This window comes from Rhinolophus hipposideros (assembly GCF_964194185.1).
Source record: "Rhinolophus hipposideros genome assembly, chromosome: 10".
Lineage (NCBI taxonomy): Eukaryota > Metazoa > Chordata > Mammalia > Chiroptera > Rhinolophidae > Rhinolophus > Rhinolophus hipposideros.
The window spans coordinates 50,964,104-50,980,522 of record NC_138056.1 but is presented as its reverse complement, the minus strand read 5'-3'; the positions used below and the strand labels follow the sequence as shown (position 1 = coordinate 50,980,522).

At 49.4% G+C, this 16,419-nt stretch overlaps 1 protein-coding gene across 1 annotated transcript in view; it reads left to right on the top strand.

Annotated features, from left to right (window-relative positions):
* Positions 1–16,419, top strand: part of GAB2 (GRB2 associated binding protein 2) — a 182,019-nt gene that overhangs the window by 163,489 nt on the left and 2,111 nt on the right. The window contains exons 4-9 of the mRNA XM_081064080.1: positions 9,063–9,655; positions 10,934–11,028; positions 12,056–12,320; positions 13,608–13,698; positions 14,005–14,107; positions 15,696–15,821. Coding sequence (XP_080920206.1) covers positions 9,063–9,655; positions 10,934–11,028; positions 12,056–12,320; positions 13,608–13,698; positions 14,005–14,107; positions 15,696–15,821 — 1,273 coding nt within the window. The remainder of the gene's footprint in view (positions 1–9,062; positions 9,656–10,933; positions 11,029–12,055; positions 12,321–13,607; positions 13,699–14,004; positions 14,108–15,695; positions 15,822–16,419) is intronic.

The following is a 16,419-nucleotide window of genomic DNA, read 5'->3' as shown; positions in this document are numbered from 1 at the left end:
CTGGACAAAACATTAAAAAAAAACCGTTTGAAAGCACTGAAAAGCAATCAAAAAGCAGGAAGAAACCAGGAAAGATTTGACTCTTAAAGGAAGAGACCCCATTTCCAGTCAAGGTGGCAGAGTAGGTAGACACTGTGTTCTCTTCTTATGACCACATCAAAATTACAACTAAACTACAGAACCATCATAGAGAATAACCTGAAGTCTAGCTGAATCGAAACCCTACAAGTAAGGACATGCAGAAGAAGCCTGCATATCCTCCACTCAAGACTTGTAGCAGGGGCAGAGACACGGAACAGACTGGTCCCACACCTATGTGTGACCATTAAAAATCAGAAGGAGTATATTGGCTACAGAGCTTCCCCCAAAGGAGCGAGAGGTCCTAGTGACTCACCAGACTCCCCAGCCCAGGGTTTCAGTGCCAGGGAGAGACGTCTAACTTCTGGCTGTGAAAACCAGCGGAGATTGTGGCTAAGTGAGATGAGGATGGCTGCAGTTCCGGGAGCTCCTCTTAAAGGGCCCATGCAAGGACTTACTCACTGATGAACCTACTCTCTCTCAGCTCCAACACTGGGGCAGCAGCTCAAAAGGTACTAGGGACATATGAGGAAGAATTGCTTCAGGGCGAGGGCTAGAGGAACAGCTTTCTCCCAAGGGAGGAGCTGGTGGAAGCCATTGTTTCTGTGTTGAGCCCTCCCTTTTCATGGCACACAGAGGCAGGCAGAGGCCATATCTGAGTATCAAGCTGGCTAACACCATTTGTTTGCCCTCCCCTCTGACTGAGAAACCCTAGGCCCAGCACTAGCAACAACCAGCCTTGGTTTGCAACTTGGCCTCCCAACGGAACTCCAAGCATAGCATGGTCAGTGATTATCTGTAGATTGCTTTGTGGCTCCTTCCAGGTGGCCCTGGACAGGGCTGAACTTGGCCTGCAGTGGGTCCCCTCCCAGGAGGCCTCAGGGCTGACACACCCAGTGGCCAGCTTCTGACTAAGCCGGGGCATCACCCAGCCACCTCCAAGGACAGCACACCCAAATGGCAGACGGGGCAGGCACCAGAGCCCTGCTGAAAAAAATCCTGCTCTATAGGGTGAGCCCCTGCACAACAGCTCCTCCACGGTAGTCACAGCCAGTCCTCGCAATTAATCAGCCCAAGGGTCAGTCCCTCCCACTGACATGCAAACAGCAACCAAGGCTCAGCTACAACAGGAGGGCACACACAACCCACACAAGGGACACACCTGGAGCACCTGGCTCTAGTGATCAGGGAGACTGCACCACTGGGCCCACAGCACACCTACTACACAAGACCACTCTGCTAAGACCAGGAGACATAGCAGCCCTATTTAATACATAGAAACAAACAGAGCAAGGCAGCCATATATGGAGACAAAGAAACATGTCCCAAATAAAAGAACTGAACAAAGCTCCAGAAAAAGAACTACACAAAATGGAGACAAGCAGTCTACCAGACACAGAGTTCAAAACATTGGTTATAAGGATGCTCAATGATCTCACAGGGAACTTCAACAAAGAGATAAGAAACATACAAACAGAGATAGAAAACATAAACCAGTCAGAAATAAAGAATACAATAACTGAAATAAAGAGTACATTAGAGGGAATCAACAGTAGATTAAATGAAAGGATCGAATCATAAGATAAAGTAGCAGAAAACACCTAATCAGAAGAGTAGAAAGAAAAAATAATCCAAAAAATGAGGAGAGTTTAAGGGGTCTCTGGGACAAGATCAAGCACACCAACAGCATCATAGGGGTACCAGAAGGAGAAGAGAAACAGCAAAGAATTGAAACCTATTTGAAGAAATAATGACGGAAAACTTCCCCATCCTCGCAAAGGAAATAGACATGCAAGCCTAGAAAACACAGAGAGTCCCAAACAAGATGAACCCAAAGAGGCCCACAGTAAGACACATCATAATTAAAATGCCAAAAGTTAAAGAAAGAATCCTAAACTCAGCAAGAGAAAAGCAGTTAGTTACCTACAAGGGAGCTCCCATAAGACTATCAGCTGATTTCTCAAAAGAAACTTTACAGGCCAGAAGAGATTGGCTCAAAATATTGAAATTGATGAAAAGCAAGGACCTGCAACCAAGATTACTCTACCCAGCAAAGCTGTCATTTAGAATCGAAGGACAGATAAAGAGCTTCCCAGACAAGAAAAAGCCAAAGGAGTTCATCAGCACCAAACCAGAGTTACAAGGAATGTTAGAGGAAATTCTTTAACATGAAAAAAAAGGATAAAAAATATAAATAATAAAATGGCAATAACCACATATCTGTCAACAGTTACTTTACATGTGAAGGAATTAAATGCTCCAGTCAAAAGATAGGGTGGCTGAATGGATAGGAAAACAAGACCCTTACCATATGCTGCCTACAAGAGATTTATTGCAGATCGAAAGGCACACACAGACTGAAAGTAAAGAACTGGGAAAAAAATATTTCATGAAAATGGAAACAAGCAAACGAACAAAAAGCTGAGGTAGCAATACTTATACCAGACAATATAGACTTTCAAACAAAGGCTATAACAAGTGACAAAGAAGGACCTAGTAACCTCACTTCTGGGTATTTATCCAGAGAGATCCAAAATTCTACTTCCAGGGGACGTGTGCACCCATATGTTCATTGCAGCAGTGTTTACAGTGGCCAAGATGTGGAGGCTGCCTGGGTGTCTGTCGATGGAAGAGTGGATAAAGAGGAGGTGTCGTGTGTGTGTGTGTGTGTGTGTGTATGTGTATATATATACATATATACATATATATGTATACATATATGTATATAAAAGATGAAGCAGAGGATCAAATCAGAAGATAAAGTAGCATATAATGGAATGTTGCTCAGCCAGGGAAGGGAATGGGTTCTCACCATCAGTGGCAGCATGGATGGGCCTGAAGTGTATTGTGCTGAGTGGAGTTATGTCAGACAGCAAAAGACAGATGCAATGTGATTTAGCTTATGTGGAAAGTAAAGAATAAAATAAACAAATAAAACAGAAGCAAACTCATAGATACAGAGAACATTTTGATGGTTGCCAGACAGGAGGGGGGTTGGGAATAGGTGAAGAAAGGGAAGGGATTAAGAAGTACAAATTGGTTGTTACAAAGTAGTCATGGGGATGTAGGGTATAGCATAAGGATTATAGTCAGTAATATTGTGATAACTACATATGGTATCAGATGGGGACTAGATTTATTGGGGTGATAGATGGGAGGGGGCTTGGGGAGTAGGGTGAATAAAGTAAAGGGATTAAGAAATACAAACTGGTTACAAAATAGTTATAAGGATGTAAAGTACAGCAGAGGGAATGTAGTCAGCAATATGGTAATAACTGTGTATAGTGCCAGGTGGGTACTAGACTTGCCAGGGGGATCAATTCTTAAATTATATAAATGTCTAACCATTTTACTGTGCACCTGAAATTAATATAAAGTAATATTGAATGTAAGCTGTAATTGAAAAATTAAAAAAGGAGGGGAACAGGTGAAGGGGAATAAAAGGTTAAAATTTCCAGGTATAAAACAAATAAGTCATGGGAATGTAATGCACAGCATAGGAGATATGGTCAATAATATTGGGACAGCATGGAACTGTGTCAGACAGTTGCTGGACTTATCATGGTGATTGCTTCTTTAGGTATTTCAATGTTGAGTAACTGTTGTGTACACCTGAAACTAGTATAATATTGTATATTAGCTATATTTTAGTTAAAACAGAGAATAGTAACTATTTCCAATGGAAGGAGTTTTGAACTGACACCATGAAAACAAGCAAAGCCCTTTTTATTTCCGAAGATGGATTAGTTCCACTGGATTGATAGTTCCACTGGATTCCTCCAGTCCTGAGGGCCTCATTCCAGATTGGAACCAGTCTTCTTATTTCAAGGAGGTTGTTACACCTGTAACAGGTGACACACAGTGGTGAGTCACGTGCTGTGGAAAGCCATAATTCTGGTGAGGGTTGAGGGAAGTGAAATTTCAAGTGCTGAGATGCCCGGATGCGGCATCATTGACTGCAGCAATGTTCTACAGAAAGATGTGGGGTGAAAAGTAATCTCAGAAACGTCAGTGGAGAACACCCATGATGAATCATTTCTAAGGCTTCTTTGACTCATTCCTCCAGTGGCTTTGACTGACCAAACCCAGTATATACAACTTTCAGTTTCATTTAGTTTCACCTATACAGATTTGCTCTATAACCACAGAGGGAAGGCGGACTCAAATTGCAGCCAGAAGGGTTAGAGATGCAAAGATCACCTCACCTCTTAGAGACTGTAAAACAGAACTTCGTGAATTTTCTTCCCTCACAGGAAGGATCCATTTGGGATGGGTCAGATGCAGAAGAATGGTCCAAATGGCCTCTTCAGATCACCAGGGATAGCTATGGAGCTCTAAATTATGGTTAATTTACTTCCAAGCATTTATACGGTTTCCTTAAATAGGAACGTACCCATTAAAAATCAAACCAGGCCCTTCCTCACTGAGGTACTGGGAATCTATCCAGTAGGGTGGAAAAGAGTGAAATCGTGGTGTAGGGTGGTACATACAATGATGTGAAAATATGCAAAAGAACAAGTGTAAAATAAAATGCCGGGGAAAACTAGGAAACCATTCCTCAAAGCCAAGGGCGAGGTTTGGGGTTGATAATAAGACCAAAGCGTGGGCCTGAGGTGGTGTGATAGTCCCACCCACCCACAGCCCCGGGAGCTGCAGCCGCAGACAAGGAAAGGCCCTGGGCTCCTGGCTTGAGGGGGGGTTTTCTCCCAAACTGCTCTCTGCCCCCCAAAGGCTCCCCTACACATTTGCCTTCAAATGTATCTTCCTCTACCAACTCCACCATTTACTGTCTTCCTCATCTGGCATGTGAGGGCAATACCTCTCTCTCAGAACTGTTAGGAAGATTAAAAGGTACGTCACACGAGATGTGTCTGGCACAGCCCCATTTAATGCCCATTTAATGAGGCCTCTGTCAGCCCACAGCCCTGGAAGAGAAGCCTCCCTCCAGATCCCCTGCTTCCAGGTATCCATCCATCCCAGGAAAGCACATCAGCACATCATGGTGACATAGTCCTCAGGAAAGGTTCACATGAAGGTAGTAAAGGCCACCGAATTTCCCAATACACAGAGTTCCCCCCGCCACCTCCGATTCTTGCCCAAATGGAGCGCATGGAACAGCGTGAGCTTTGAGCAGGGTATCCAGAGACCGAGGTGTTAGAACCAGTTCTACTGCCATCTGAGTCTGGAACTTAAGGCAAGTTTATTTCTCTTGTTCAACTCCTTCCGCCTGATTTTTGAAGTAACACTGAGTCCCTCTCCACGTGCATTGATATTGTCTACCACGTCTCAGGCACTACGCCGGAGCACAGGATATGGTCCCCTGCCTTCTAGGAGCACGGGGTCTGGTAGAAGTGGAAAGACAGACCCGAACAACTTTAACACGAGGCAGAGTGAGTGTTATGATGAAAGCACGGAGTGCTGTGGGAGCAAAGAGGAAGGAGTGATTGAAAGGAGAATTAGAGGACCCGTATACCTTTGTGGAGCAAAAAGGCTTCTTTTGCATTATGTATTAGATTTTCATGCACTAAGGAAGCATTCCAGAGAAAGGTGAATAATGAAAGCCCAGGGCTGGAGCTGAGATCGTGTGGGGCGTGGTTAGGGATGAGTCTGTAGTTCTGTGAGCTGGAGAGGATACCAGGGCAGCAGGCAGCTGGGCCATCGCGGGGGGGTGCTGAAGGGGGGGTTTTCCATCTGCCGATCCAAAGGGTTTAGGCTAAGCTCAGAAAGGGGGGTGGCAGCACCAACACTTTTCTGTATTCATTTGTTTGTAAAATGTTTATACATTCATTTGTTGTTCATTCAACAAACATTTATTCGTTACATGTATTCGTTATTTATAATACTGTGTAACAAGCACGAATCCAGGTGCTGGGGGAGAAAATGAATAACAGTTTCTTTCCTTGAGGAAATCACAGTCTGCTGGAGAAGCCAAGTAGCAATAGTACATAACACAGATAACAATTGCTTCCTGCTCCAAGAACAGAGTTGAGAGAGTGATTGATTATGCTTCGGGGTAGAGGATGGTAAGAAACAGCTTTCAAAGATGTGCCATTTGAGCTAAGTTTGAAGCACAAATAGGAGTAGGAGCTTGCCAAATTGAAGTAAGAACTTTTCAAAGAGAGCAAACGACAGCACAAAGCACAGACTCGGCTGTGTGGGGCAGACTGGGAACGCTGGCCTGAGTGGGTCCCAGAGTGGGAGGGGGGCTAAGGAGAAGAGATTGCAAAGGTGAGTGGGAATTGGAATGCAGCTTAGTCCTGCAGGAAATGAAACAGTTTTGAAAATGTTGAAGCTGGGAAGCTAGGAAAGTAAATGTCAGTGGGATATACAGAGGATCACAAAGGTCCTGGGCAGATGGTGGCGAGACTTGTTCTTAGACCTTTTCTTATCAGAAAAATCAGGAGGACCCAAACTGGGGTGGATTCAGTGGGACTCGTGGGGTTACTGAATGAGAAATCACAATGTGGGTAACTCTCAAGCCTGCATGCCTGGTGCCATTCTCAAGACAGGAGAGTCAGGAGGTGGAGGGTGACTTCATCCTTGAATATGTTTAAGGCTACTGCAGGATACCTGCAATGCCTTCCCCACCCCACCCTCACCTTAAAACCCCTCAGGGGACCTCCCAGACCCATCAGCCCTGGCCAGGCCCCTCCACGATTGACATCTGTCAGCCCTTCCTCCTAAGGCGCTTGCTCCAGCCTGAGCAGCTTGCAGTTCCTTTAACTTGCCAGGTTGTATTATACTTCTTTGTGCCTCCAAGTAGTACACCTTTTCCCTTCTCTTGCCTTTGGCCTGGCCAATTGTCGCTCAAAGGCAACATCTTTGAAGAAGTGTCCTTCACATTCTGTACCACCCCCTACCCCTCCCCCAGGGAGGATGAGTATAAATCTGTGCACAGTGCACACTCACCCATTTAACTGTAATGATGTGCATGCGTATCACCCACCACCTCTGCCTCTCTGCCCTGCCCCCGGGCAGGCAGCATCTCTGTATCCATTGTGCCGTGAGTGCCCCTATGCAAAATGGGGTATCAGTAAATGTTTGTTCAGTGAACCAGTCCAGGTGGAGATATCCAGCAGAGTTGGAAATTCCAAAGAAAACAAATGAAAAGCACCCAAGACAAATGAGAACCACGTGAATACCTCATGCGGACCACCGGCTTCCACACCCTCTACCCCAAGCACTCTACTGTCTAAAGGCTCGATGTTCGGTGCTCCAGGCCTACGGCAGGTGGCCTGGTTATGTGTGTGGAATGGACTAGAAGGGGAGAAAGAGCACAGAGAGCTAGGGAGGAAGGCTGCTGAAGGTTTGGGGACTGAGATGGATGCAAGTTTCCACAGCGAGAGCCTGACGTAGACACCTGTTTCCCTTCCTCATTCCGGGCCCTATTTTCTACCACCATCTGGTGGCCACATCCGTAATCACAAGCTCCCTGGAAGCTGAAAGAGCTGGTACAAGGCAGGGTGGTTCCTGGGATGGGCCTAGAGGGTTATGACACCCTCCCCCTCAGACACAGCGTGCGAATGTGTATGTAGACAAAATTTGCCTTATTCTGGTGGGAAGTGCCAGGAGCTTTTTATTAGATTCTTAGGGGTTTATAGCCCCCAAAAGGCCGAGAAGCACTACTGTAAAGGATTGTTCTAAAACAGTGATTCTTCACTTTTTCCCCCAAATATGAAATCCTATGAAGAATCATAATGTAAGAGAGAGAAGAGCAGAGCTGGATCCCTAGCACTTGCTTACAGCTTCACCCTGCACAGAGCACAGAGTTCACTTTGAACCACACTTACAAAGCCACAGACTTATGGAGCTTCGGAGCCGGATGGACCCTAAGAGACATTGCGACCCACTGGCTCACACCTGGGGCGGGGGGCTGGGTGAAGCCCACAGAGCATGGCAGTGGCAGCACTGAAACCTAACACAAATCCCTCCACTCCCGAATCTTTAAACTGATCAGATTTGCCTTATTTCCCAAAAACCTAAATTAAAAAAAAAAAAATTACAGTTTTTTTATCCTGAACAGAGTTCCTAAACGGGAAACAATTTTTCCTACAGATATTTAGACTTCTGGAAAGAGAGATTTCTCCCTCTAAATGCCTCTCAGCAAACCATTAACACAGTATAAAATAAAAATATAGCTTAACATTTGAATCGTTCTTTATAACTTACATCCACATTCGTTAGCTGACTTACTTTACGATGGGAAAACTGACACTCAGAGAAAATGGTTTGCTTGCTGTTTTCTGACAGACTAAAGATAGTGCTCCCTACTCTCTCTCAGCCTTGGTATTCAAATGTATATACAGAGGGTGCCAAAAAAATGTATACACATTTTAAGAAAGGAAAACAGTATTAAAATGGTAACATATATACCGATACCGATAACAAAAGATGAATACAAGTCACGTTTGACTTCTGCAATCACAAGAGGTGCTCAAAGTGGTTACCATCGGCGTCCAGACACTTCTGATTACAGAGAACTACTGCTTGAGCAACGCTGACCAAAGCGTCCACTTGTGTACATATTTTTGGCACCCCCGGTATCCTGACTTACAACAATGAACAGGCGGGCGGTGTAACTGGCTTGTTGACAGCTGTTGGGGGCGAGAGGATGGCCGAGACCAGCTCCTGCTAATCACAGCTATTCGGGGGTAGGGGACGGATAAAGGCCCACACTGATTGAACATCTATATACTAGGAATACCAGAGTCTCATTTCTGAATAACCTTCAAAGTATGTGTATAATCACCATTATTACAGACGTGTCAAGTGAAGCTCAGAAAGAGAAAGTGACTTGCCCACGGTCACACAGCTCAGTGTGACTGAGTAAACTGAGGCCCACCTTAGGCCTGCCCGCCCCCTCAGCCTGTGTTTTCTCCACACCGGCCGGGTGCAGGGGCTTTGACCATGCCAGGCAGCGCCCTGGGCAGGCAATCCTGGCCGCCTCTAACCCTTCCGCCCCTTCTCTTCTTCCTGTCTCTCAGGAGTGCCAGCTTCTCTCAGGGCACCAGGGCCTCGTTCCTCATGAGGAGTGACACAGCCGTACAGAAACTGGCCCAGGGCAACGGCCACTGCGTGAACGGGGTCAGCGGTCAACTCCATGGCTTCTACAGCCTCCCCAAGCCAAGCCGCCACAACGCGGAATTCAGAGACAGTGCCTACGACCTGCCGCGCAGCCTGGCCTCCCAGGGCCACACCAAGGGCAGCCTCACAGGCTCGGAGACAGATAACGAGGATGTGTATACCTTCAAGACGCCCAGCAACACCCTGTGCCGGGAGTTTGGGGACCTGCTGGTGGACAATATGGACGTTCCGGCCACCCCACTCTCAGCCTACCAGATCCCCAGGACATTCACGCTGGACAAGAACCACAATGCTATGGCAGTGGCCGCTCCTGGGGACTCAGCCATAGCTCCCCCGCCCCGACCTCCCAAGCCAAGTCAGGCAGAAACACCTCGATGGGGGAGCCCTCAGCAGAGACCTCCAGTCGGCGAGAACAGCCGATCAGTCCCGGCCACCGCCACCATCCCCAGGCGCAATACCCTGCCTGCGATGGACAACAGCCGACTTCACCGAGGTCAGTAGGAGCCCTGGCTGAGGCCCAGGGGAGAGGGAGGCAGTGTGAGCATTCTCAGTGGTTTGCTAGCCCTGGGTCATCCACGCCCAGGAGACGGAAGGACCACCCAGCTCACTGCAGCGGTTAAGGCTTCTCCTACGCAGACCCCTTACGAATTGGTCCTCCTGCACTGGAGGCCATCAGTGGGCACCCACAATGGCAAAACCTTCCCTCAGAGAAGTTGATATTCTACTAAAGGAGCTAGAACCTTCTTGGTTAACCACAGTACAACATACTGTGGGTTTAGAAGTCCAAACCATAGTGTTTTCTTCATTTACAAATGAAACCAAAGATTGCAAAAATAAATGCATAGGACCTGTCCAAACTGTAGGCAAACTTGTGTGGACTAACAGACTGGTAAAACAAAATTAGATCTTCAAAATACTTTCTAAGCCACACTTGAAGCTCTTTTTAAAGTCTGCATTTCTATCTGATGTATCTAAATTCTATTGTCACTGTTTTCCACTTAAGAGTATTCCGACTCTGCATGTAATCTCCTGTTTGATGAAAAAGTACAATAATATTAATTCCTTTCATTCTGCCTTTGCGTTAAAGCTTGCAAAGCTTATTATTATATCCGTTCTGTTCTTTAAGCCAGGTAATGGTCCTGAGAGTTGGGGGTGGGGGCGGGAGGGCAAGGCCTCATCTCTATTTCACATGCAGTGCCCTTGGTGGTTAAGAGACTTATTCCGGGTTGGAAAGTCAGTCAGTGGCAGAGATGGGACTTGGACGCAGGGTCCTGACTCCTGGCTCAGGACTCATTGTCGTCTTTCAGTCCATCAATTATTTGATCGATCACCCTGTGCTTTGGAACTGAGGTGATAGACACATACAAAAAACCTGTCCCTGCCCTTCCGAGCGCTCACATCTAGTTGGGAAATAAAGTCAACATCTATAAATTACTCGAGTATCAGTATTACTGTAGTATTTGTATGAGTGACAGCTAGGGTGAGCGGGACGTGGTCAGCGCTATAGGAGTTAGAGAACAGGTGCATAGATGAGGGCAGAGTGGTCAGGAAAGACTCAGTGTAGGTGCCAGAACTAGCGCTAGCGCGAAAGCCTGGGAGGAATTTTGGGGACTGAGGAGCGATGTGATAGGAGTAATATCTTATCGTTGGGTATCTCCTCCAATGGAGAATAGTGTCTCCTGGAGTTTCAGTAGCGCTGGCGAGGGTTTGGGTGAGTGTCAGCGCACAGATCAACTGTGAGTCCATCGGGGTTTTCCTTCCTGTGTCGTAGCTTCCTCTTGTGAGTCCTACGAGTGCGCGCAGCGTGGTGGAGAGAGTGCAGGCCGGTCTGTGGAGTCCACGATGGACGGAGGCAGTTCTTTCCTGGTGAGTGTGGTGTAGCCAGGCGTCTTCAGTCCAGCTCAGGTGCGTTAACAGTCATGCCCACAGAAATAAGAGCACAGCCCAAAAGGTGACAGCATCTCCCTTCTAGGACCCTGCCAAGTTTTTTGTCTCAGTTCAGAACCCTGGGTTGAGTTTTCAGAAAGTCAGAGACAGGTGTCCTGCTCTGAGAGAAATGTGTGTGCTTAGTTATACTAGACGACGGGCTCCCCAACCCTGCAGGTAAGCGGGACGGCTCTAGAATCCAGAGGACCAGGCTGTGGGGTGGTGGGTCTAAGCCTCCCTGCCCACGAGGTCGGCGGGCACGGAGCTGCTGAGTCAGGCTCAGGGACAGAATTATGGTTTGGGCACAGGATCTCCGGCTGCTTCTAGACAGGACTGAGCACAGTCCCGCAAGGAGTCAGCCCCCAGCTAAGCAGACGAGGCCTGACTTCAGTCCCACGAGAAACACTGAGAATTAGGCAATCAAAGCAGGAAAAGCTTAGTTGTACATCTGGACAGACAGGGCACGAATTGGAGGAAGGCTATAGCCAGGGTCTGACGGCAGCTTGGCGGTCACAGTGAAAGCTGGCCCAGGAGGAAGCACAGCTCTCAGTTGCCCGGGCCAAGGCCTCAGGGCTGCTCCCTGCCCAGCTCGGGGCCTGAGCTGCCCACCTCCCAGTGGTGAGTCTGGACCTGAGATAGAAGGTGGGTCCTGAACCAAACTAGCAGCCTGGGCTACCCACCCTCTACCCGAGGCATCCACAAAGCCTGGTGCACCCAGCCACCAAGGCTATTTCATCCTGAAGATTTATCACGATCTAAGTGAGTCCCAAGGGCTCACAGCAGCTAGAAGGGCCCCACACACCCATTTCCTCCTGTCTGCCAGTTTGCTTATTTGGTTTTCCCAGGCTCTGCCTCGTACTTCACAGCTCTGCTCACTCCGTCATGACTTGTCTTCCCTCGTATATAAATTCTCAACTCCCTCTTGTCTCTTCTTGCTAGTGACGGCTGTATCTCTTTTCCCTCCTAGCCGGGGAAAGCGCTCATAGGCCGATCGGACAGCACCAACTCCGAAGACAACTACGTGCCCATGAATCCAGGTTCCTCCAGCCTGCTGGCCATGGAGCGAGCGGGCGATAATTCCCAGAGTGTCTACATCCCCATGAGCCCGGGGCCCCATCACTTGGACCCGCTTGGCTACCCTTCTGCAGCCCTTCCTATGCACCGAGGCCCCAGCCGAGGGAGTGAGATCCAGCCCCCGCCTGTCAACCGCAACCTCAAGCCTGACCGGAAAGGTGAGTCTGCTCTGTCCCACCTCTGGACAAAGGCCAGGGAGATCGTTTGCTTTCACTCAGTGATCAGGTGCATCCTGGACTTTACTTGCAAGGAAGCGGTAGCCTCTGGACCACCATACACAAGCTCCACACTCATCCCGGTGGTCTGGCACCCTGGGGACTGCCCAGTCGCCTGATGGGCAGAGGACTGCAGGAACCAGGACAGGACAGATTCGGTGTCAGCTCTGCCACACACTGCTCGCGTGTGACTGCAGACCAGTCATTCTGTGTCTCTGAGCCTTGTTTCTTCATTGGTGAGATAGGAACTGCCATACTTACCTCCCGGGGGCACTGAGGGACATAGGTCATCTATCTGGAAGTGCTTCCTAACGTATAAAATCTATCAAGGATAAAGGGTTAGTATTAGATCTGGGGCTGGGTAGGGCAGAACTGACAAAGGAGTCTATTAAATAAAGATACATTATAATGTAATAAAAAGGCTTGAGTATTCAAACCAGGTAGATGTAGGTTGGAATCCTTATCCATTACTTCCTATGTGTGTCTTTGGGCAAATCATTCCAATTCGCTGAGCTTCAGTTTTCCTATCTGTGAAATGGGGGTAGTCATTTCTGCCTCCTGGGTTTGTTTCCAAGGAAAGCATCTAGGACATTGACTCGGTCCATCTCAGGTGTTCAGCAAACGTAGATCAGTGCCCCCTGCATCTAGACAGGAGGAAGTGCTGGAGTTCAGGTTCCAGGCCTGTCTTGCCCTCACGCTGCTGGCTTTGGAACAGTGGCAGGGATTCAGAAGGAGAAGTAGAGTCACCTTCGGCAGAGATAAGCCCCGTTGCTCTGGCCAACAGGGAATTCAGATCTTAGCACTTGAACTGAAACCTTCAGGGTCTCATGGCATTCCCCTTCCTCCACTTCAGGTCCCCCAGCTCTGGTCCAGGAGCGGCAAGGAGCCCTCATGGTGGCCTTCTCCAATTCAAATATCATCTCTCATTTGTGTACAGTCACAAATCGAGGAGGACTATCCATTGTCAAACCCCATGTCCCCACTCTGGATTCTGAAAATACGATTGCCATAGATACAAGGCAAATAGTATGTAATTTGGAACCTGAAGACATGACTTCAAGCCTTGTCGACATGGGCAAAGGGTGTATAGCCTTGCCGAGCCTCAGTTTCCCTCTGGAAAACAGGGGGGAACGTGAAGGCGTTCCTAAATACACCTGTGTGCTCTGTGTAAGCACGTGTGTGTGGCGTCATGGTTATTGGCTGATTCTTGACTTTCTGTTCCTGCCCCAGCAAAGCCAACACCACTCGACCTGAGAAACAACACCGTCATCGATGAGCTCCCCTTCAAGTCACCTGTCACCAAGTCTTGGTCTAGGGCCATGTGAGTGTCTTTCTGGCAATGGGAGCTTGGCACAGGGCCATTAGGGTTGGTGAGGGGACCAGTGGCTGGGCTGTGCGGCAGGAAAACTGCGCGATGGTAATGCTGTCAGTAGCGGAGCAGTCGGTAGCTGTCTTAGGGCTTGGTTTCCTCATCTGTAAGGGGGCATAACTGTACCCACTCTGTATCAGCGCTTCATCGAATAATGGGGTGTGAAGCTCTGAGGGCGGCGGTCCGGGCGTGTGAGGGTCGGAGGCCCAGCCGGCGCTGGTAACTGACCCGGGGTTTCCTGTGCCTTCCCTCCAACAGCCACTCCTTCAGCTCCAGTGCCTCCCAGTACTGCCGCCCCATCTCCACACAGAGCATCACCAGCACGGACTCGGGAGACAGCGAAGAGAACTACGTCCCCATGGTGCGTCCCCTGGGCTCTGCAGGAGCGACTCCCAGCGGAGTCCCCTAGACTCTGACTCCCAGGTCCCTGCTTCCTGGCGCGGCTAACTCACCTTGGCCCAGGGACTCCCACTTTGTGATTTCATTTGCTGCTGCAAATCTGTCTTGAGCCAAATATGTGACAAGCGCTGTGGGGTCGTTGTCAGAGGCAGTAAAGACATGGTCCTTGCCCTCAAGGAGGCCACAGCCATAAGGGGCAGAGAAGGCCTGCCTTTCTTGTGGCTCTGACACAGGGGGCATGGTCAGTGCCCCTGGAGAGGACATCAGGGGGTGCACCTGCAGGACAGGTCATTATACCAGCCTGGGAAATGGAGACCCTGAGGTGGGGGTGGCCAGGCAGGGCGGGAACGTGGAGAATGACAGTCATGAACTGTGGCTGAAGGTGACGTAGGCGAGGGAGGTTGGACTGAAGCCAGATCACGAAGGACCTCGAATGCTGTCTGGGGAGGTCTGGATTTTTCCTGTGGGCAGGAGGGTGCCGCAGAAGGGTGAGCAGGCCAAGTCATTACACAGGTGTTTCAGAACACTCGCTGGGGACCTTCCTTCTTCCATCCTGTTAAAATACCTTTTAAAAGATCTTCCCTTCGTATCCTATCCTGTTGTACCTCTGCCCATGAGCATGTCTGTGACTGTAAACACGTGCTGAATATCTACTGATAGGTGGGGCAACACACACATCCATGAGTCCCGGCAGGGAAGGCCATAGTAGAGGTAGAAACACGGGCAGTGCAGGGCAAGTGTCCTCCCTGAGACTGTCGTCGGAAAGAGAAAAGCTGTCCAGCACCTGGTAGTGGCTGCGTAGTGAAAGAACAAACCAACTACCCAATAAAGCAGCCAAAAACCAAACTAGAACGATACTGTCTTCCTCATTAGACTAAGACGTCAAGAAAATCCCAGACAAGTTAGTCTTGGTGTGGGGATGGAGACAGGATCCGTGGGCATGTCGTGTGAAGAGCTGCTGAAGGGACCAGGGCGCCCTGCAGCCGGGGACGAGGCCGCTCGTTCACATCTCTGAGGAGCGGGGGCTGGGGGGGCCAGCTGCTTTGGCGTGACGGCCCCGCTGTAGGCCGTGGGTAGGCGCTTCAGAGAAGCAGATTGGCTGCAACTGGAGACTTTCCCGTGTCCAGTGCGTAAAGGAAATACGCTCCCTCCTTAGAGCCCAGCATGCAAAGGCTGGGTCTGTCAGGGAGACCAGATGGAATTTGGCCGGACGCCCTGGCAGGGAGGACATGGCACAGCCATGTGGGGGGTGTGAAAACACATGCGTTTCCCATCCCTGCTCACCAGCCGTGCAACCATAAACAAGTCACTTTACTTCTCTGGACCAGTGTTTCATCTTTTAAAAAAATAACAAGAATAAGAATAGTAATAATACGTACATCACAGGATTGTTGTGAGGGTTTAAATGAGAACAAGAAGCGTCCCTAGCACAGAGCATGGCTCCGAGGAGGCTTTCAGGGAGCTCGTAGCTCTTATTCTCAGAGGTGTGTTTTTTGGGCGATGGCTCTAGTCTGTTTCCTAAACTTAACAGTTTTTTCCTCCTGTGACAGCAAAACCCAGTGTCTGCGTCCCCCATTCCCAGTGGCACCAACAGCCCGGCCCCCAAGAAGAGCACTGGCAGCGTCGATTACCTGGCCCTGGACTTCCAGCCAAGCTCCCCAAGCCCCCACCGCAAGGTACATGGCGGGAGGGGTGCAGTAGGGCAGGGTGTCAGCTAGAGCTCCGCGGGCTCTGGGGAGGCGCCTTCAACCCTGAACAGCAGCACTCAGCAGCTTGCGACTTGACTGTGCTTTAGTCTGGGTCTCACATGGCTCACGGCCCCCCTCTCAGCACACAGCCACCCGAGGTCCGTGGGACGGCCTCAGCCCGTCCATCCCCCGTGTACAGATGGGCAGATAACTGCACACGGAGAGGCACGATCGGCTCAGGGCTACAGATCCAAGACTCAGGTCTCCCGTGCCCTGGTCCCAAGCTCTTCTTTGAGGAGGACTCCCTGTCTGGAGGGTCCCAGAGCCCTGCTGTTGATGTAGGGGCCTTCCTGAGGGACCCCCGGGCCTAGGAACGCTCTCCACAGGAAGCCCACTTAGCGGCCCAGTCCAGACAGCAGGCGGGCACGCCGCCTCAGCACAGGTCCCCTCATGGGGCGGACATGCGTGCTCAATGTGCATACACACAAGGGCCTGTGGCTGGTGCTTGTTTGCACCCCTTATGAGTGGCCACAGAGAAGTGGGTAAAGGCATAAATGGAGGCTTGGGCCCATCCACTAGGCCATGG